The following is an 18,004-nucleotide window of genomic DNA, read 5'->3' as shown; positions in this document are numbered from 1 at the left end:
ATGTTTACATTACGTCTCTAGAACTGGTGTTTGCTTTACCCACTGGGTCTAGTCAGGTGAAAGAGTTCAAAGAGTGCTAGGTCATTCGTAGACCAAAAGGCTATGCAGGGATTACCACTTTGAAGTCTGTATGACACCAAGTAGGAGGGACAGGGTTTTTAGTCTGCATAGTATCTGAAGGTTCCAAAACATGGTACCTTTTTGGTGAGGAAATGTCGAGGTATCTCAAGCTGGTTTATGTGTTTAGTACGGTACATGCTAAAGGATGCATTACATTCAATGACTGGGTCTAATAAGAGATTACTAAAAAGGGACTACAACTTCTCTGGACCTTGAAAAAATATATAACATGAAAGATAAGATGTGCAAGGCAGAAGGAATTTCCATCCACCACAAACACATGGCAGTAAAAAAGGAGAGTCTTACCAAAATTCATACCCAAGTCCCAAATGACTGTATTAAATCTATGTGGAATGTTATCTACATGATAAGCAGCAGTGATGCTAGAGTTACTAAAGGTAACTGTGCTGATTTCTCTCAGTTGAGTGCAAGTCCACGGTTACTGGAGTATTATGAGATCTGATAGCTTCCTCCAGTTTGCAATCATTAGCAAGCATGGTTTAGCCATAGTCCCTTGATAATCACTTTTATATCACAAAAAATAGATACCAACGAGGAGAGCACCAAGGTGGGATGCCACTTGTGACATTTTTCTGTCTACAGCAAATATGTTCAACATTAACAGTATGGGATCTGTCAGGCAGCCACTTACTAACCCACTGAACTACGTATGGGTTAATGTTGAGTTCGGAAAGTTTGTCAATAATCACAGCATGGCAGATGGTGTCAAAGGCTTTGGCAAGGTCCACATAAGAAGTACGGATTATATGCTTCTTATCCATGGCCTTGGTAACCTTTTCAAACAAGTAAACTAGGTTGAGCAGGCAAAGTCTGCCCTTCACAAAGTCAAACTGCTGAGTATCTAAAGATACAAGGCCAGCTATACCATTGTTTATTAGTTCAGCTGTAATACATCCCATAGCCGCAGAATGTTAACTTCCCTGGAATGTGTGCCTGAACAATTATGATGCCCTTACCTATGACCCACTGTCACTCGCATTCTCTTTCTGAATAAGTAGTATAAGTGAACAGATGGCTGTCAAACAAACAGAGGGGTTCCTGTTCTTACCTCCTCCTCTACATTCTGCATGACAAGAGGTGCCGTTCATATGTCTAGCTGGTTTAACTACAGCCTCTTTTTTTCGGGTAGCCATTTTCATACACCACAAAGGAGGCGATGTAGGTTACCCACCTTGTTAGCAAATCATCCCGCTTCAGAACAAGCAATGGTCCAGCAACAGGTTCATACATCAGTACAAGGTCTAGCCAATTTCCTTTCAAAGATGGAATCAAAGCATGCACTGGAAGGCCCAAACTGGGTTTGGTGGAATGTGTCCATCACTCTAAATGTCCAGGGACACGTCTGACACCACAGGAAAATCCTTGAGTGCATGACAACTCTGTAGTCACTGATGGCTTACAGTAAGTACGCTGCAAAACTTGCATTCTCAGATATAAAAAGACAACATAAAAACCATGACCCCCATTAAACCCAGCAGACCTGGAACAGTTCAAGCATAGCTCTTTGCCACATCCTCATACAAGCTGTCAAGGACATGGCATCCCTGCCACTTACAGCAAGCAGGAATGACCAACTCCTAACTCTGAAGGTAGTCCTCAAGAGTCTGATTCAGAAAAAAACTTTTCCCTACTTATGGTGAATTTCACAGATTGCAATCACAGTAGTACCCAAGTCAAGGACACTACCAGGAAGTCATTCTACAGAGCCAGCAGCAGCAAATTCTTCATAATGGGAACACATGGCAGTCCCTCTCCTGCAGGGCTTACACAGCACCTGCCAACACCTCAGTAAACACTCTGGGTGTAGAAGAAAAGATTAAATGGTTCTACTATGTAGTACCCAGAATGAATCAGAAGAACCTTATCTGCAGATACACAGATGTTGATGCACCACAGGTCAACCATCTTGCAGGAAAGCAAGGCTAAGAGTGGCATGACCTTCTAGAGAAATGCCACCTGGAACTTGATAAACTGGATGCGTTTGCTGAAGTTGATGTGATGCAAGATGGGACAGAACTCTCCAATCCCCATTCATAACTAGAAGAGGTAGAATAAAAACCTGCAGTTTTGTTTCAAAGGAAGATAATCAGTCTCTTAGAGGCTGGTCCTATCCCAATAACTCAGTACAGATTACTTGGTTCCCAGCTGCAACCCTTTTTATTGGACAGGATACAAAAGTTCTAAAACTCAATCATCCATGACCATGTCTAGAACCCAGTGGTCTTCTGTAATGATCCTACTAGCTGGGATGAATTTGAGTCAGGACTGTAGGTGCTGGGATGGAGTGACTGCACACCTGGAAGACTCAGAAGGCACAGCTGAGGAAGCAGTAATGACAAACGAGGGCCACCCACAGTTTACGATAGGGCTTCTTATTTTGGGGATGACTAGCTCAAAGAAGACACATGAGGTAAGGAAGAGGACATACAAAGGCTCTTTACAGAAGCAAAGGCCTGATTCTTCTTCTGGAAGTCCTTTACCAAACATGGGAAACTTACATAAAGAGAACCTCTCTCTCATAACTGCAATGCCAACTTCCATAAGAAATCAAACCACCTGGCCTGTAAGCTCTGGTGTAGGAGGTGCAGGTGACCCTCCTCTCTTGATCTCAATGGGTTACCGAGTTTGGCTGGACTTGGGGGAGGCCCAAAGAGAAGTTCTATCAACCCCAAGAGTGGTCACTACCACTCGCAAGTAAATTTGAGACCCAGCTGTCCAGAAGCAGGTCAGCTGCAGAAGTAGTCTGGCTGTTCAAATGGGGAAAAGAAGGTACACCTTCGGCTGAATGCATTCCCCAAGGTAGCTGTCAAGAGTACACCTCTCATAGGCCTTTTATTACCTGCTGAAATGGAGAATGGATAGTAATTTGATTCCTGGCAAGTCAACATCAGATAGGGAGTTTGTGATTGAATCACAGACGCACTAACCTCCAAGAAGTATGTGACCAATGTTTACTCTTCAGATCCTTCACCTTCTCACAGAGCTCCTGAACTGGCCTGGAACCGCATTTTGGACACACTCACTGAACTCCAAACTGGGTATGCTCAACTGCCACCATCTGAAGAGGTGTTAGAAACATCTATTTTTTTTCTATTATGTTTTGGTGGCTGATTTGTGATAACACGACAGTGCTTCATGTTGTGCTCCTCTCTCAAGCAATACAGACAATATCACATGCATGACATGGCTTATTATCTGCAAGCCACACAACACTTTGTTGGTATAAGTTCTTGTATATCAAATGTGAACATCTTTCCCCATTGAAAGGACTGAAATCCAGATTATGCAAGGGTTCTGCATGCTCTCTGAGTGTAACACATAATGCCATAGCATGCCCTCTGAGTACAGGCATTTCAGAGAAACAGACAAAACTGAAGACAGCAGCAAAAGATTACAAATTCACAGGCCCACACATTAAGAACTGGTCACAAGTCAGTTCCTGAAATACACTTACGATACAACACAAACAGAACTATATTCAGTCATTTATTTTTTCACATTACTTCACAAAGTCATCTGCATTCCTACGTATTACAACCAATTGTGGGTCACTGCAACTCATAAGTAAGGAAAAATATTTTTTTTTGTAAATACTAACAAAAAGCCACATCAACAAACTGGCTTGTGATAAACTGACCAGCTACCAAACTCAGCAACAGAAAAAGCTATAAAATCTCAACTGAATAAAGCAGTCTGTATAATTTTTTTTTTGTTCCCCTTCTGCCACATTCTTTCTGCCTTACTCCAATGCCCTCATCCATCACCGTCTACCACCCCATATTACATCCCCTGAACTGCTTCTGTTCTAAAGTGGAACCTAAAGGTGCCCTGGGGGGTTGCGTCACTGCTTTCAGAGGGGAATGCTTTCATTAAAGACCTATTTCTTGACCCCCCATATACCTTTGTTACATTTGCAGGCTATTCTCCTCTATGGACCATGCCTCTCTGTAACAAACTCTTAGTGAACATCTTCCTATTCCTCCCTGCTAATCAAGCCTGGTTCGCCTGGATCACAGTTAGGGGTTTATCCTTTTATGCCACTGCGATGGCAAATCAGTTAGTGTAAATTCTTATACCAAAGAAATAGCTCAAATGTGAGCTTTAGATCATATTTTAATTCTATGGCAAGGATGGTTAAATTGATCTTTTGTTTAAATGATCTACACTTTCACTAAACACAGACTCCACATCATAATGAAAATTTTCAAAACAATCACTTCAGGTAGCTAAAGGGATTACTAGCTGTTCCAATGAATATCAGCAAGCTCCTCCCTATTTCATTATCACTCAGTTGCAGTCCATCTTTGTTTCTCTCCAATGACAAAAATACATGTAAATGTATTTTTGTCTGAAACAAACCAGACTTATCAGATTCTTCTCCATTAGGACAGACACATATTGAGAGACAGCATGTAAAGATCATAAGGCTGCTTGGCACCACCCACGAACGCCACTCCTGAGGCAAAAGACAACATGGCTTCACAGAGAAAACAGGATGCAAAAGAGACTGTCACCTTCTTTGGGGTAAGGATGTCTAAGATAATACAGAACTCCCATGATGATGACTATACAAACAGCTGAAAAAAGGAACAATATACAAACTGGATACATTACACTAGCTGAATTAATCACTGGATACATTCCGCTAGCTGAATTAACCACAGGATATTTATTCTGCTAGCTGAATAAATCAGCTATTTTTATACTTCCCCACTACTTACCAAGTGTTCGTGAGAAGACTGGCAGTGCAGAACTCAAGACCAATAGAGAGACACAGTTCCCAATAATCTAATAAAAAAAAAAAAAAACAAAAAACTGTTAATTCTATTCATTAATTTCAAACCTCTTGGACTGAGCACACAACAATGAAATTACAACAATAAAGAATAATTGTGCAAAATCTTACCATAACCATAGATGTTCTTCTCTTCCGTGTTGTAGTATTCTTACTCTGGGATCTTCTGCCTCAGGCAACCCGAATGTCCATTCCTATACAAAAGCTTAAGCCTGGTTGCCGCTACTGTGTGGGACTCGCATGCAGAGCCATAAACCAGGGGCCTTAAATGTGACGTCTGCATGCACAGCGTGTCCATAGTATAGGTTGTGCCTCCGATGCCCCATAGACAGGTGAAAGGTAATCCAGGAGGATTACTGCAACATGGAAGACAAGGATTTCTATGGTTATGGTAACATTTTACACAACTATTCTATGACCTTCTATTCTCATGTTGCAGTATTCTTACTGTGGGAGAGTACTACAGCTCAGGAAGGGTGGAGGAAGAGGTTGTGGATTCCAGAAATCCTTGCAGGATTGCCCTTGCGAAACATATGGTCCAGTTTGTAATGTTTGGTGAAGGTATGTACAGTGGACCAGGTGGCTGCTTCAAGGATGGCAGCTGTGTCTAGGGCTTTGAAGAAGGGTTTGGAGGAAGCTACTGCTCTAGTAGAATGAGCCCTGATCCCCTGACTCAGGTCTTTTCCATGGTATGAGTAGCAGAAACAGTTTTCCTGATCCAACAGAAAATAGTCTGTTTGGAGACCTCCTTGCCCAGGGCTCTGAGATGGACGGAAACAGAATTGATTTGATTTTCTGATGGACTTAGTTTTGTCCAGATAAAATCTTAATCGTCTGTGAACATCCAGGGAATTTAGTATTCTCTCACTGTCATTCTGGGGAGATGAAAAAAAGGTTTAAGTGAATGGACTGATTTAGTGATAGTTCTTTGACCACCTTGGGCATGAAGGAGGGATTGGTGCGCAGGGTCACCCTGTCTTTATGGAAAATAGTGTAAGGAGGGCATGCCATGAGTGCCTGTAACTGAGACCCTTCTTGCTGAAGTGAGGGCTGCCAGCAAAACTGTTTTCCATGTGCACATCTGTAGAGATGCAGAAGTGGCTGGTTCAAATGGAGACTGCATAAGTTTCTCCCGGATATAATTTACGTTCAGGGTGGTGGGGTAGGCTATCTGGGTGGTCTTATATGTAAGACCCCTTTTAAGAACAATGTAATATCCAACCTGGAGAGTAAAGGTTCCAGGGGTAGGCAGGCAGAGATAGCAGAGAGGTGCACTTTCAATGAAGAGTAAAAAAGATCTGCTATAATCAGCTCACACACACACAAAGACTAAAGGGACATGTGCTAGAAGGGGGTCTTTATGCCTTTGGAGACACCATTTGGAGAATCTGTCCCATTTAGAAATGTAGGATCTCCTTGTATTAGGTTTCCTGGTTTCCTGCAGGACAGAAAGCATGTCCTCTGTGTAGCGATGTCTGAAGTGTACTAGAAGTTTATCACCCAGAGAGTTAGACTCAACATTTCTAGGTATGGCTAGATGAGAGTTCCCTTCTGTTGCGAGTAGGTCCACCTTGTGAGGTAACCTGTGGTGATTGCCTTGGCGAGGGATTGTAGAAGGGAAAGCCAATGCTGCCTTGGCCAGTAGGGAGTCACCAACAAGATTTTTGGCACGTCTCTCCTGATCTTCTGGAGGACGTTGTGAATGAGAGTTAAGGGTGGGAAAGGCATACAGAAACTGTCCCTTCCATGAGGTGAATGCGTCCACTCTCCAAGCTAGTGGAGAGTGGTGTTTGGTACAGAATTTTGTCAGCTGTTTGTTCTGGTGGGAGACAAACAGATCTATATGTGGTGTACCCCATCGGTGGACAATGTCTAGAAAAACATCCCTGTGCAACATCCACTCGTAATGTAGAGAGAATTATATGCTTAGAGTATCTGCCTGAAGGTTGTCCTGGGATGGGATGTATGTTGCCTGTAGAGATCAGATGTTCTGTAAGGCTAATCCCCAAATTTGCACTGCCAGCCTGCACAGAAGGTAAAACATGGTCCCCCCTGTTTGTTGATGTACCACACGACAGTGGTGTTGTCTGTGAAGATTAGCAGAGGGTCTGGATGAGGATAGGGACAAAAGTCTTCAGGGCTAAATGAACCGCCGTCATTTCCCTGACATTGATATGCTTCTTCAAGAGGGATACCTGCCAATTTGCTTCTACATTGAGTCCCTTCATGGTAGCCCCCAGCCCAGATCAGAGGCATCTGTGTGCATATGTTGAGCAGGTGTGTGTGTGTGTGTGTGTGTGTGTGTGTGTGTGTGTGTGTGTGTGTGTGGGGGGGTAGGACGGGTAAGTCCTGGATTCCTTCCGTGAACCTGTTGTATCCACCACCTTAGTTCGGTTTGTAGACAAGGTAAGAAGGGTATTTGGAAGTCTAGAGGATGGCTGTGCTGGGACCATACATTCTTTTAAGTACCACTGTATCTTCCTCATGTGCATCCTGGCTAGGGGAAGCATAGGGATGGTGGCTGCCATAACTGCCTTGCTGACACAGCTGGTGTATCTGGAGGAGGTCCTAGAAATTGTCTGTCAGTGAGATTACTTTACCTTGGGGTAAAAATGCTTTCATTAGGTCTGTCCGAATCCTGTACCCCAGGAAAACTTTGTCTTGTTCTGGGGATAGGGATGACTTGGGGAGGTTCAATGTAAAACCTAGTCTCTGAAGTACAGACATAGAGAACTGGAGATGATTTTTGAGGGTCTCTTCTTTTTCTGCAAGAATTAAATCATCATCTAGGTTAGGATAGATATGCCCTTGGTCCTGCAGAAGGCTATGGCAGGAGCTAGGCACTTGGTGAAGGATCTATATTAGTTCATCAACAGCTTAGGTTGTCGAATCTTTAATGATCGACACCTAAGCGTCGAACTTGCAAAATCGCGAATGGTCATTTAAGCAAATTCTTTCCTCGGGAAAGAAGTTGCTTGGCAGTTATTGGGAATTTGCCCTTTCGGCAATGTGAAGCGATCTCAGAGTTTGTATATTTAGTTAGGGGGATTGTGGGGGGAAGAGCCAAACTGCTTCTAAGAGTTTTAGGGACAAAGGATTGGCAGATGGAGGTTTGGTTGTGCTCCCGGCCTAGACAAAAGATGCAACAGTCATGGGTGTCCTTATGTGGAATTTGACACCCGGACTGGCATTTACCCTTCTTAGTGGCCATTGTCAAGTGTAAAACCAGCAAACTAAGCTCAAACAATTAATATAAGTTGAGTTAAACAATATAGCTAAAATGTTTATTGATAGGGGATATCCTGGACGGATGGTGTCTGATGTAGTGGAATATGTAAAACAAGAGTGGGGTAAAAAATATAAACCCATACTGGGGAGCAAGTATGGTATAGGTAATTCCAAGAAAATAAGTACTGAATATAGGAGAGCTTGTGTTATACAATATGCACCATTAGTGAATAAATTTAGAGATATAATAGCAAAAAATTGGAACATATTGGGAACAGATGAGGATATATACAAGATAGTAGGCCCCAGACCAACATTTGTATACAGGAATGGAATGAATTTAAAGAGTAGATTAAATAAAATGACGAATATTGTTGGCAAAAGTGAGGGAGGTACAACAAAATGTGGAGGATGTAACCAGTGTCAGTACATCATGGTGGCTAGTAATCTTACATTAGATAATTCTCAGAAAACAAAGGTTAAGTTTTGTAAGGGTAATTGTAGAACTAAAAATGTGATATATTTAGCCAAGTGTTTAACATGTCCATGTTACTATGTGGGGATGACATCTAGATGTCTAAGAAACAGAATCTATGAGCATTATTATAGAATTAAAAGGCAAGATGTGAATAATGCCCTATGGAGACATTGTGAAGCTAATAAAGAATGTAGGACGTTTGAGTTTGGCATTCTTGAACAGGTCCAAGTGAATCCTAGGGGTGGTAATGTAAAGAAGAAACTATTAGAAAAAGAGACACGCTGGCAAATTAAATTAAATGCATCAGAATATCCAGGGCTAAACGAATACATCTCTATAAAACCCATATTAGATAGATAATAGGGTAAGTTTCTTCCTGGAATGTACTGTTATATAAATAAATGCATTAATTTAGAAGTGAAGTATGAATAAACAATTTTAAAGTTTTTTAGCAATAAAATAAAGCAAGAGCAGGTGGCAATAAATAAATATGAAATGAAGTTTATTAAACTTAGTTATTGTACAGATTTTAGGAGATTGTGGTATGAAAGTCATTATATGCATATGAAATAAGTATTTTTAAAGTATTTTTTAAAGTATTTTTTAAAATATTATATTTTTTAACATAAATAGATAGGTTTATATTGAGGGAATCCAGCACTGTGCACTTTAAATTTTGATGATTTTAATCTAACAAGTTCAATCATGTGATTTTTTCAATTATGACATGTTAATTGATGAAATGAATACTATATAAAAAGGGAAGTAACAAAGGTGTAAGTGGTTCTGATGAAATCTACGGCAGTAGATGAAAGCGCTTAACCTGAGATTGTTTTATGTGTGTACAAAATAAAGAGAGGAGTTATTCATAACAACGTGCCAGTGCGGTCTTTTATACATACTGGGACTTTGGTTCTGCCTTCAAGGGGGCTGTTTTTACTTATTTGTTGGACTGACCAGTATTCTCTATTCAATTAATATAAGTAAGAAATCTCCAATGGGGTACTTAGCTTTATACATCTTGATAGAGAAGAGCAATGTGATCAATCTGATGTTCAACTGCGGCAAAAAGTTCTGAGGTCTGTGCGTGCAGACGTCACATTTAAGACCCCTGGTTTATGGCTCTGCGTGTGACGTTCCACGCACTAGCAGCAACCTGACTTAAGCTTTTGTATAGGCGCCGACACTTGGGTCACCCGAGGCGGAGGATCCCAAAGTAAGAGTACTGCAACATGAGAACAGGACATCATATATTCTCTGTTACACAACTTCCTCCAATCAGAATCGGTTTATACTTGGGCAAAACACTGCTCAAATTTAAAAACATTTTCAGAATGTCTAACATTGTACAGTGTCAAAGGAAAAAAACATTTCAGAATCTGAGAAAAGGCAACAGCTTTTGATGGGCATGGGATCTTAAAGAATCCTGGTCTCAAATTTTATATCAGTTCAGGAAAGCTTTTAAAAATGACACTTAAGCAAACATTTTCTGCAGCAGATGGGGAAGACAAAGGAGGGCAGTATATTACATTTGTACAGTATAGTACATTTGCAACAACTTTCTTCTCATCTCGGGTTAAGGCCACATTAAGAGTCAGTGATCAATGATGGCTCAAAGACGGTTATTACTTATACAGCAGAAGACATTGTTGCTTTAGATTTCAGTAACATGCAGAATACTGAGACACGACAATACCATAAGGGTCCAGTACATCTACAAAACACCATAACACCTTCTGTGCGCAGTACCCAGTTAGGCAGAAAAGGGAAAACTAAAACAAGCAAATGAATGGAACAATCTACAGACTGTATAAACACGCAAACAAGGAAAGTAAAATGTAAAAAGTGATATTTATGCTCAACCTCATAACTAATTAAGAAAATTTTTAAGCAAAGTTTTACATTATATTTGCCTACAGTCTGAACTTTTCTATACGTATAAGTATAGGAGATATGAGAGTACTCAGTGTATCAGCTGACCTTTATGATGGTCATCTAGGTATACATTTGAGGACTGTAGTACTCTGATTGCTTGCTACTTTTTCTTGATCTCAAGCTCCCATGCCTGAGACAGATGCACACCTTAGTGCACATATTATGCTGTTACTGTGCCAATATAACAAATAGTGATAACTTAGAAATCCATAGTCCTTGAATCTCGCTAATGAAAGTGCATTTGTGTAATGTACTTATTACAACAGAAAAGTAATTACTTCTTTTCTGTGTTTCAGTATTCAAAACGCATGAGCTATGCCACTCAGGCTGCTGCTATTCACTTTCTGGCTGGTATTCCCTAGTAATGAATGTAAAGTTTGCCTGTTATTCCAGCGATAGCCACAGTTGGTATAAAACCCCATTACACCACGAAATGGGCATTCCATACAACTACATCAGTCTTTGCAACCCAAAGCTTTGCAATTATTACTAAAATAAATAAATATATAAAATAAATGCATAAACAAATCAATAAAATAAACATATTTAAAGAACTGTGGCAGAAGGCACACTGAGCAATGCAAGAAAAGTACTGATCCAAAAATGTGACAGCTCTTACTCATCCATTCTGGTCCAAAAGCATGATGTAAAACTCTGACAACTTCAACAAACCTAAGGCCAGACAAAATTTGTATTTGTTTTAGATTAACATAAGGAAAGTAAAATATTACCAGATATCAAAGTAGTGCTTTACTGTGTTTCCTAACTAGTAATGGCAGTCAGGTTCCCACAGTACTTGACTTTCACTGAGTAACTGCTTAATTTCAGCTTTTCCAGTGTGAAAACAAAAACTCAGAAGAGAGCCACTAAACTCGTATTTTTTGGTAAATTTCAGTAACTGGCTAGTAAGTGCAATGCCTGGATGCCAACAAAGAAGAAATTCAGAGAACCTGAAAGAAAATCAATCACAAAAGGTGAGAAAAAAATACTGACTGGGAAAAATTCTGCAGTTGTTAAGCAAAAATAAGTGTAAGCTCCAGCTTTGGTACAAGACATGACTTCAAATAACCTAGAAGAAAAAATAAGTCAAATGTACTCACAGCTTATTTAAAAAAACACTGATGAAGTACATCAACTCCAATAACAAAAGGCTGGAAAAAAAGGAAGAAGCTTTAAACAGAAATTCAGATAAGGTGATAAAACTGCAAAAATCAGAGGGTGAAATGAAGAAAAGGCTGGCTGAATATGAGACTGCTCAAGAAGAGATGTTTTAAAAAAAATAACAGTTAGAGGACAGAGCACATAGGGAAAACATTATTTTCTGATGAACCAGAGAAGCTGGAAGGTACACACTATATTAATTTTATGAAAGTAGAAACAAGTAACTGGACTGGTGGTATTTCTACAACAGGAGGTATTAACTGAAAGGGCACATTGTGTGTATGCTCCAAATCTGGCCATGAGAAAGCAACCAACACCTTTAATAGTAAAGATGCAATCCTATCAGCAGAAGGAGTTGATGCTGACAAACATGTGCTAGAAGGACAAAGTACTAAAAGTGGGACAGAGTAGAGTGTTTCTGGAAAATGATTACTCACTGTACACCAGGCAGAAGTGGAGTACATTTATTCCACTATTTATTCCACTAATCAGGGAACTTCGAGAATTGGGCATGAGATTCAAGCTGCTGTTCTCAGCTATTTTCAGAAGATTCTTTCCTGGAGAAAAATAATTTTTTTGAGTCAGAGCATGCTAAACAGGAAAAAACAAAAACTTGTCCAGAAAAAGTGAGCTGTGAAACACAGAAATAGATTCTGCTTCTTGTTCTTCTGGTAATACAAACCACAGAGAGACTTGTGCCAGTGAAACATTTTCCAATGTTTCAACGGAAAATGCTTGAGAGCGAGAAAAAAAGAGCACAAGAGTTGAGTAGAAGAACTGGAAGTATGTTGGAATTGAACCAGAGACTGGATTTGGGAGAAGGAGATCAACAGGAATAAAACTAGCAACTCAGAAACTGACAAATAAATGTGGAATTAGAAAGCATTAATTGTATTTGTAAAACATGACAGAACAAGAAAACCTGGAAATACTAGATGCATTTAACTTTCTTAAACCTGTAAGGGACTCTAAGACACATACTCTACTTCATGCTATTAATATTTGGAAGAACAATTAGAGGAAGGGAAGAGGAAGGAAAGAGTTAACCAAGTTAAAACAAAAATTCGTTCTTAACAGTAGTATTTTTATAATGTATATGCTAATCTGAATGCTATAAAGTAAAGTTTCCTCAGTTACTTTTGAATATAATGGGGACACTACAGTAAACACGTGCCAGTTTTTTTCCTTCTTTCTTTCTCCTTGTTCAGTTTTAAGAAATGTAGGCACTGCAATGTAAAAAAAAAAAAAAAAAGAAAATGTCTGGTCAAAAGAACATGATGCAAGAAAAATTGATGTGATTTTTCTCTTGTATAAGGAAATGACTAGATTAAGGTCCTTGGCTTGATCTAGTAACAAGCTTTAAAAGAAAGCAAATAAAAAAGATAACAATATAATAAAAAGTTATCCTCTAGCAAATAAATGAAAGCTTGTAGAAGCAACTTTGTATCTGGTTCTCATGTCTTCATGCAGATAATCTGACAAACAGCAATAAAAAAACAGAATACTTCTTTCTTTCAATGACTAGGAAATAGTTTTCTGAAAGCATTCAAGTGTTTTCCCAATCTGGTAGAGTAATAAGGATAAGGCAAAACTAGACATCACTTAGTAGAAGCCACAGGCTGTACCTTCCATCTTAACAAGGATGACTTTCCTTTTAGGTTAATCAAAGTCTGTGACTGTCAGTCTGGGACAACAGCTCCTACTAGCAGGGTAAATCTTCCAACACTGGAAGATGTACATAGTTTTGTGTGTCAGTATTAATAGGTTTCAAGGTGTATTGGTGGTGTGTTTGTTTTTTTGTTTGAGGGCTTTCAATAAAACAAAAAGTTTTGTAAGATGTGACATAGGCTCAAATGAATATGACAAGTAACAACTGTATAAAAGATAAACATGTCAAACATTAGTGTATGCATGTTACATAAAAGCTGGAACTAGACACAACAAAAAAGCTACTATACATAAACGGTGGGAAAATTGTTTTAACAATGTTTCCTATATTATCTTTAAACATTAAAAGTCTCACAAATATATACAAAAAAAGAAAGTAGTGAACTATATTAAAAATGCAGAGTGCAAATTAGCTATGCTACAGGAAACACATTTGGAAAGTACTGAACATGCAAAGTTGATAAAGAAAGGTTTTCAGGACAGTTATTCAGTGGAAAACCTGGGACAAAGGAAAAGAGGAGTACTTATATTAATTGCAAGAACAGCTCCAATAGTGATAGAACAGAACAAAAAGATAATAAGCAGCTCCAATACTGATAGAAGAGGATAAAAAGACAATGATAAATGTATAGTACTAAGGGGATACTGGCAAGGAGGGGGATTACTACTGCTATAATGGAGCTTAAATCATTCCCTCCAGTACAAATGTTATGTGTGTGTGTGTGTGTGTGTGTGTGTGTGTGTGTGTGTGTGTGTGTGTGTGTGTGTGTGTGTATACCTTTAACTCCCATTGGGTGTGGCTTGAAACTTTAAATAAAATAAAGTTATCACCTTGCACTTCTAAGAAATACTCACTGACAGAGGTCAAATATCAATACAATTGTGTCTGCCATCATGTATGCTTCAAGATATACATTCTACCACCTTATATGTAGCATGATTTTGGAGTTATTAATGCAAATACGAACAAGCAATATTTGACCCCGAGAGGTGCAGTAGGAGGCAACTGCAAAAATGCGTTGAGGCACACTCGGCTGTAATAAGTTAAGAATATTCCGGGAGAAATAATCAGCTTTCAGCAGGGAGTATTACTTAGAGTGGGGACTGGAATTTGATCTGCAGCAGTGAAGACGTACCTGGCTGGCCCAGAAGGCATAAAGGAGAATAGATTCTTGAAGAAATTTATGAAAATATTTGGCATGGAAGATGTGAATTCAGTAGCAGGAGTTTGGACAGAACTTGCATATTAACTCCCCAAGACACAAAAACTGGGTAGGCTAGACAGAAAAAAAAAATTATGCACTTACCATAACGTTCCATCTGTGTTATCCATTTTCATTCTTCCTCAATTGATGGGTTCAGATCTGAGCCGTTACAAAAGTTCATGGTAACCAAAAAGCTCTCAAGCTTCTCCCTTACCCATAATGCACCAACACCTAAGCTACCTCAGATCTTGTTTGTTGAATTTTTTTTACCAGAAAAAGAATTTTAACATGCATAAATACAGGAGACGTAAAATTACATGTGCTCAGTAAAAGAAAAAATTATATCTGAAGCTCAATATAAAGGACAATGATGTCCTCTAACAGCTCATTCGTCCAGAAGTTTGTGAACAGAAAGGAAGGAGGCTGGTGGGTGAGAAGTTGAGGAAGAATTAAAATGGACAACATAGATGGAACGTTATCGTAAGTACGTAATTTCTTTATCTGATGTTATCAATTTTCATTCTATCCTCAACTGATGGGACTGAGTCCCCAGCTACCTATAATCGCAGATGGACTCTAAGGAAGAGTATTCCTGATCACAGCTGAACCAAATGATGCTCTACCCCAGGAGACCAGATCCAATTCATAATGAGTAATAAAAGTATAGGTAGTAGCCAAGTTACTGCTGGACATAGGTCATCCATGGATGCTTTGGATAGGAACACTGAAGTTGCCATGGACCTAGTTGAATGAGCTTGCACTGGTTATGGTAAGGTAATACTGTATTCCATTTATCTGTAACAAATTGGGTAAGTTAGCCATCTGTCTAAAGGTACAAGTCTGACTGGTTTACCTAATTTCAGTTCTACAAAGGAAACAAACAATCATTTTTTCTGATTTCTATGCAGGTAAAAATGTAATTGCCTGTGAATATCCAATAAATGTAAAATGCATTTGCCCTTGTTTGCAAAATTAGGAAAGAATACTTGCAAATTAATGGATTGATTGATATTAGATTCTGACACCACCTTGGAAAGGAAGGAGGCATTTGTTCACAGCATCACTCTATCCTTGTGAAAGTTAAGAGCATGGAGGTTTTGAAGACAAACCTTAAACCTCTGTAATTTGTCTAGCAGAGGTAATGGCTACTAGAACGGTTTTACAACTAAGATACTTAAGCTCACATTTAACTGCCTGCAGTACCAGACTGAGATCCCACAGGTAGCAGGTTCCTTAAACGGAGGTCTCAAAAGGAGACTGCATCACAAGAAAGCTCTACACAATTTATGAGAGGCTACTGAAGACCCTTCACACATCCAATGTGAAAATTTGATATTGCTGCTAAATGAACCTTAACGGTTGAGGAACTAGCCCCTTGTTTGAAAAGTAAAGCTATAAACTCGAGTATGTTATTTATCGGAGCTGAAAATAGGTCAACATGACTTTGTTGTGCCCAGTAAACAAAACTTTTCCATTTACTTGTATAGAGCTTTTGTGTTGAAGGTTTATGGGAAGATCAAAGTATATGTCAGACAGGGGAAGAGAACACTGGTTGTCTGGCTATTAATGGAACTGGAGAAACCAGACCATCAGCCTGAGGTTTGAGATGTCATGATGGATCATGCCCGTCGGGTGAGACAGGGGGGTCTGGAGTCGGATTCAGAATCTATGGCTGGTGAAGTAAGTGAGGCCAAAGGAAGGGAAACAAAACCTGCCTAGGCGAGAAAGTGTAACAACGATGACTCTGCTCTTCTACCTGGCAGCTTTCTGCAGAAATTTTGGGATTAATGGGATTGGTGGGTAGGCATAAAGTAGACCAGAGGGCCAATCATGAAGTAGAGCATCCTTTGGTGATTTCTCCTGTGGCGGGATTAGGGCAAAGTAGCTGCTGCATTTGTTGTTTAGGGGAGAAGCAAAAAGATCACAGCAAGGGTGGCACCATCGAAGAAAAATCATTTCCTTCACATTTTTGTTCAGAGACCACTTGTGAGGTAGAAGAATGCATTTGCACAGTCTGCTATCACAATGGACTTGTCCTGAATGTGCATTGTTATGAGAAAGCTGTTAGATGAGATCACTCATTGCCACACTCAGAGTGCTTCGTGACACAAGGGGCATAATCTGGTCCCCTCCTTGTTTGTTGATGTACCAAACTACTGACGTATTGTCTGTTTGAACTGCAAGCATTCCTGAAGGGATAGAATCCTGGAAGGCTTGCAATGTTAAAAGCACTAAAGCACTGCTCTCATCTCTAGGACACTGATACGCAAGCTGGCCTCTTCGGGGGGCCAAGTGGCTTAGACTGTATTCCCCAGAAAATGTCACCCCTCCACCCCAACTGGGAAGCGTCTATAGTCACTATGGCGTTGACCTGGGGAGAATGAACGGATGGCCTTGTAGAATCGGATCTGTTTGAATCTACCACTTGAGATCTCTCTTGCATGTCCGAGTGATTCCTACCTGAGCTGACATGGGTTGGTAAAATCGACCATTGTGTTGCTAGCATCCACTGGAGAATCCTAATATAAACCTGGCTAAAAGTACTAAGGTTATTGCCACTGACACTGATCCTAGAGCTTGAAGGACCAAGTGGGCTGAAATCTTGGTACTCCAGACTAATTTTTCTGACCTGACCTGTAATCTGACAGTTTGTAAGAGGCAGTGAATCTATAATTGACTTTGTGCTATAAACTGTTCCTATGAATTCCAAATTTTGAGTTGGTTCTAGTGGAGCCTTGCCATAGTTTATGGTTATTTCCATATATGAACAAGTCTGAAGAACCTGATTTCTTGCCCTTATCAACTGATGCCTGGTCGGGACAGTAATAAGCCATTCGTCTAGATATGGAAACACCCAGAATCCCTGCAGTCTCACGTAAGCTGCTGCTACTACTGCCATGCATTTGGTGAACATCCTGGGGTTGTGATGAGACCAAAGGGCAGAACCCTGAACTGGTACTGACTGGCTCCCAGCTGGAAGTGCAAGTACCTTCTGGATCATCTGTTCATCTTATGTGATAGAACGCATTCTGAAGGTCTGTCAAGCACATCCAGTCATCCTTGTCCAGAAAAAGGAGAATGGACTGAACCGTGATCATCCGAAACTTGGTACGTTGAACTGACTTGTTCAAGTTGTTGAGATCCAAAATTGGTCTTCAGTCTCCTGTTTTCTTTGGCACTAAAAAAAGCTTGAGTAAGTTCTGGATTCTATGTGGTCTGGTGGGACCTCTTGGATGACTCATTTTTTTAGCAGCTTTTATATTTGAACTCCTGCTTCTTCACTCTGACTAGGTGGGAACATCAGTTATTTTTCTTCAGATTGGTGGCAGAAGGGAAAAGGGTATTATATAACCTCTGGAAATAATTCTCTGTACCCAACTATCTTTTATCATC

The 18,004-nt window shown here is 39.9% G+C and overlaps 1 protein-coding gene across 1 annotated transcript in view; it reads right to left on the bottom strand.

The window, feature by feature from the left end:
* Nucleotides 1-18,004, bottom strand: part of LMBR1L (limb development membrane protein 1 like) — a 1,236,065-nt gene that overhangs the window by 153,715 nt on the left and 1,064,346 nt on the right. The window contains exon 14 of the mRNA XM_044082192.1: nucleotides 4,863-4,929. Coding sequence (XP_043938127.1) covers nucleotides 4,863-4,929 — 67 coding nt within the window. The remainder of the gene's footprint in view (nucleotides 1-4,862; nucleotides 4,930-18,004) is intronic.

This window comes from Protopterus annectens, chromosome 9.part0 (assembly GCF_019279795.1).
Source record: "Protopterus annectens isolate FY-2018-M chromosome 9.part0, PAN1.0, whole genome shotgun sequence".
Taxonomy (NCBI): Eukaryota; Metazoa; Chordata; order Ceratodontiformes; family Protopteridae; genus Protopterus; species Protopterus annectens.
Note: the sequence above shows the minus strand (reverse complement) of the source record. Positions and strands in the feature narration are given on the sequence as shown.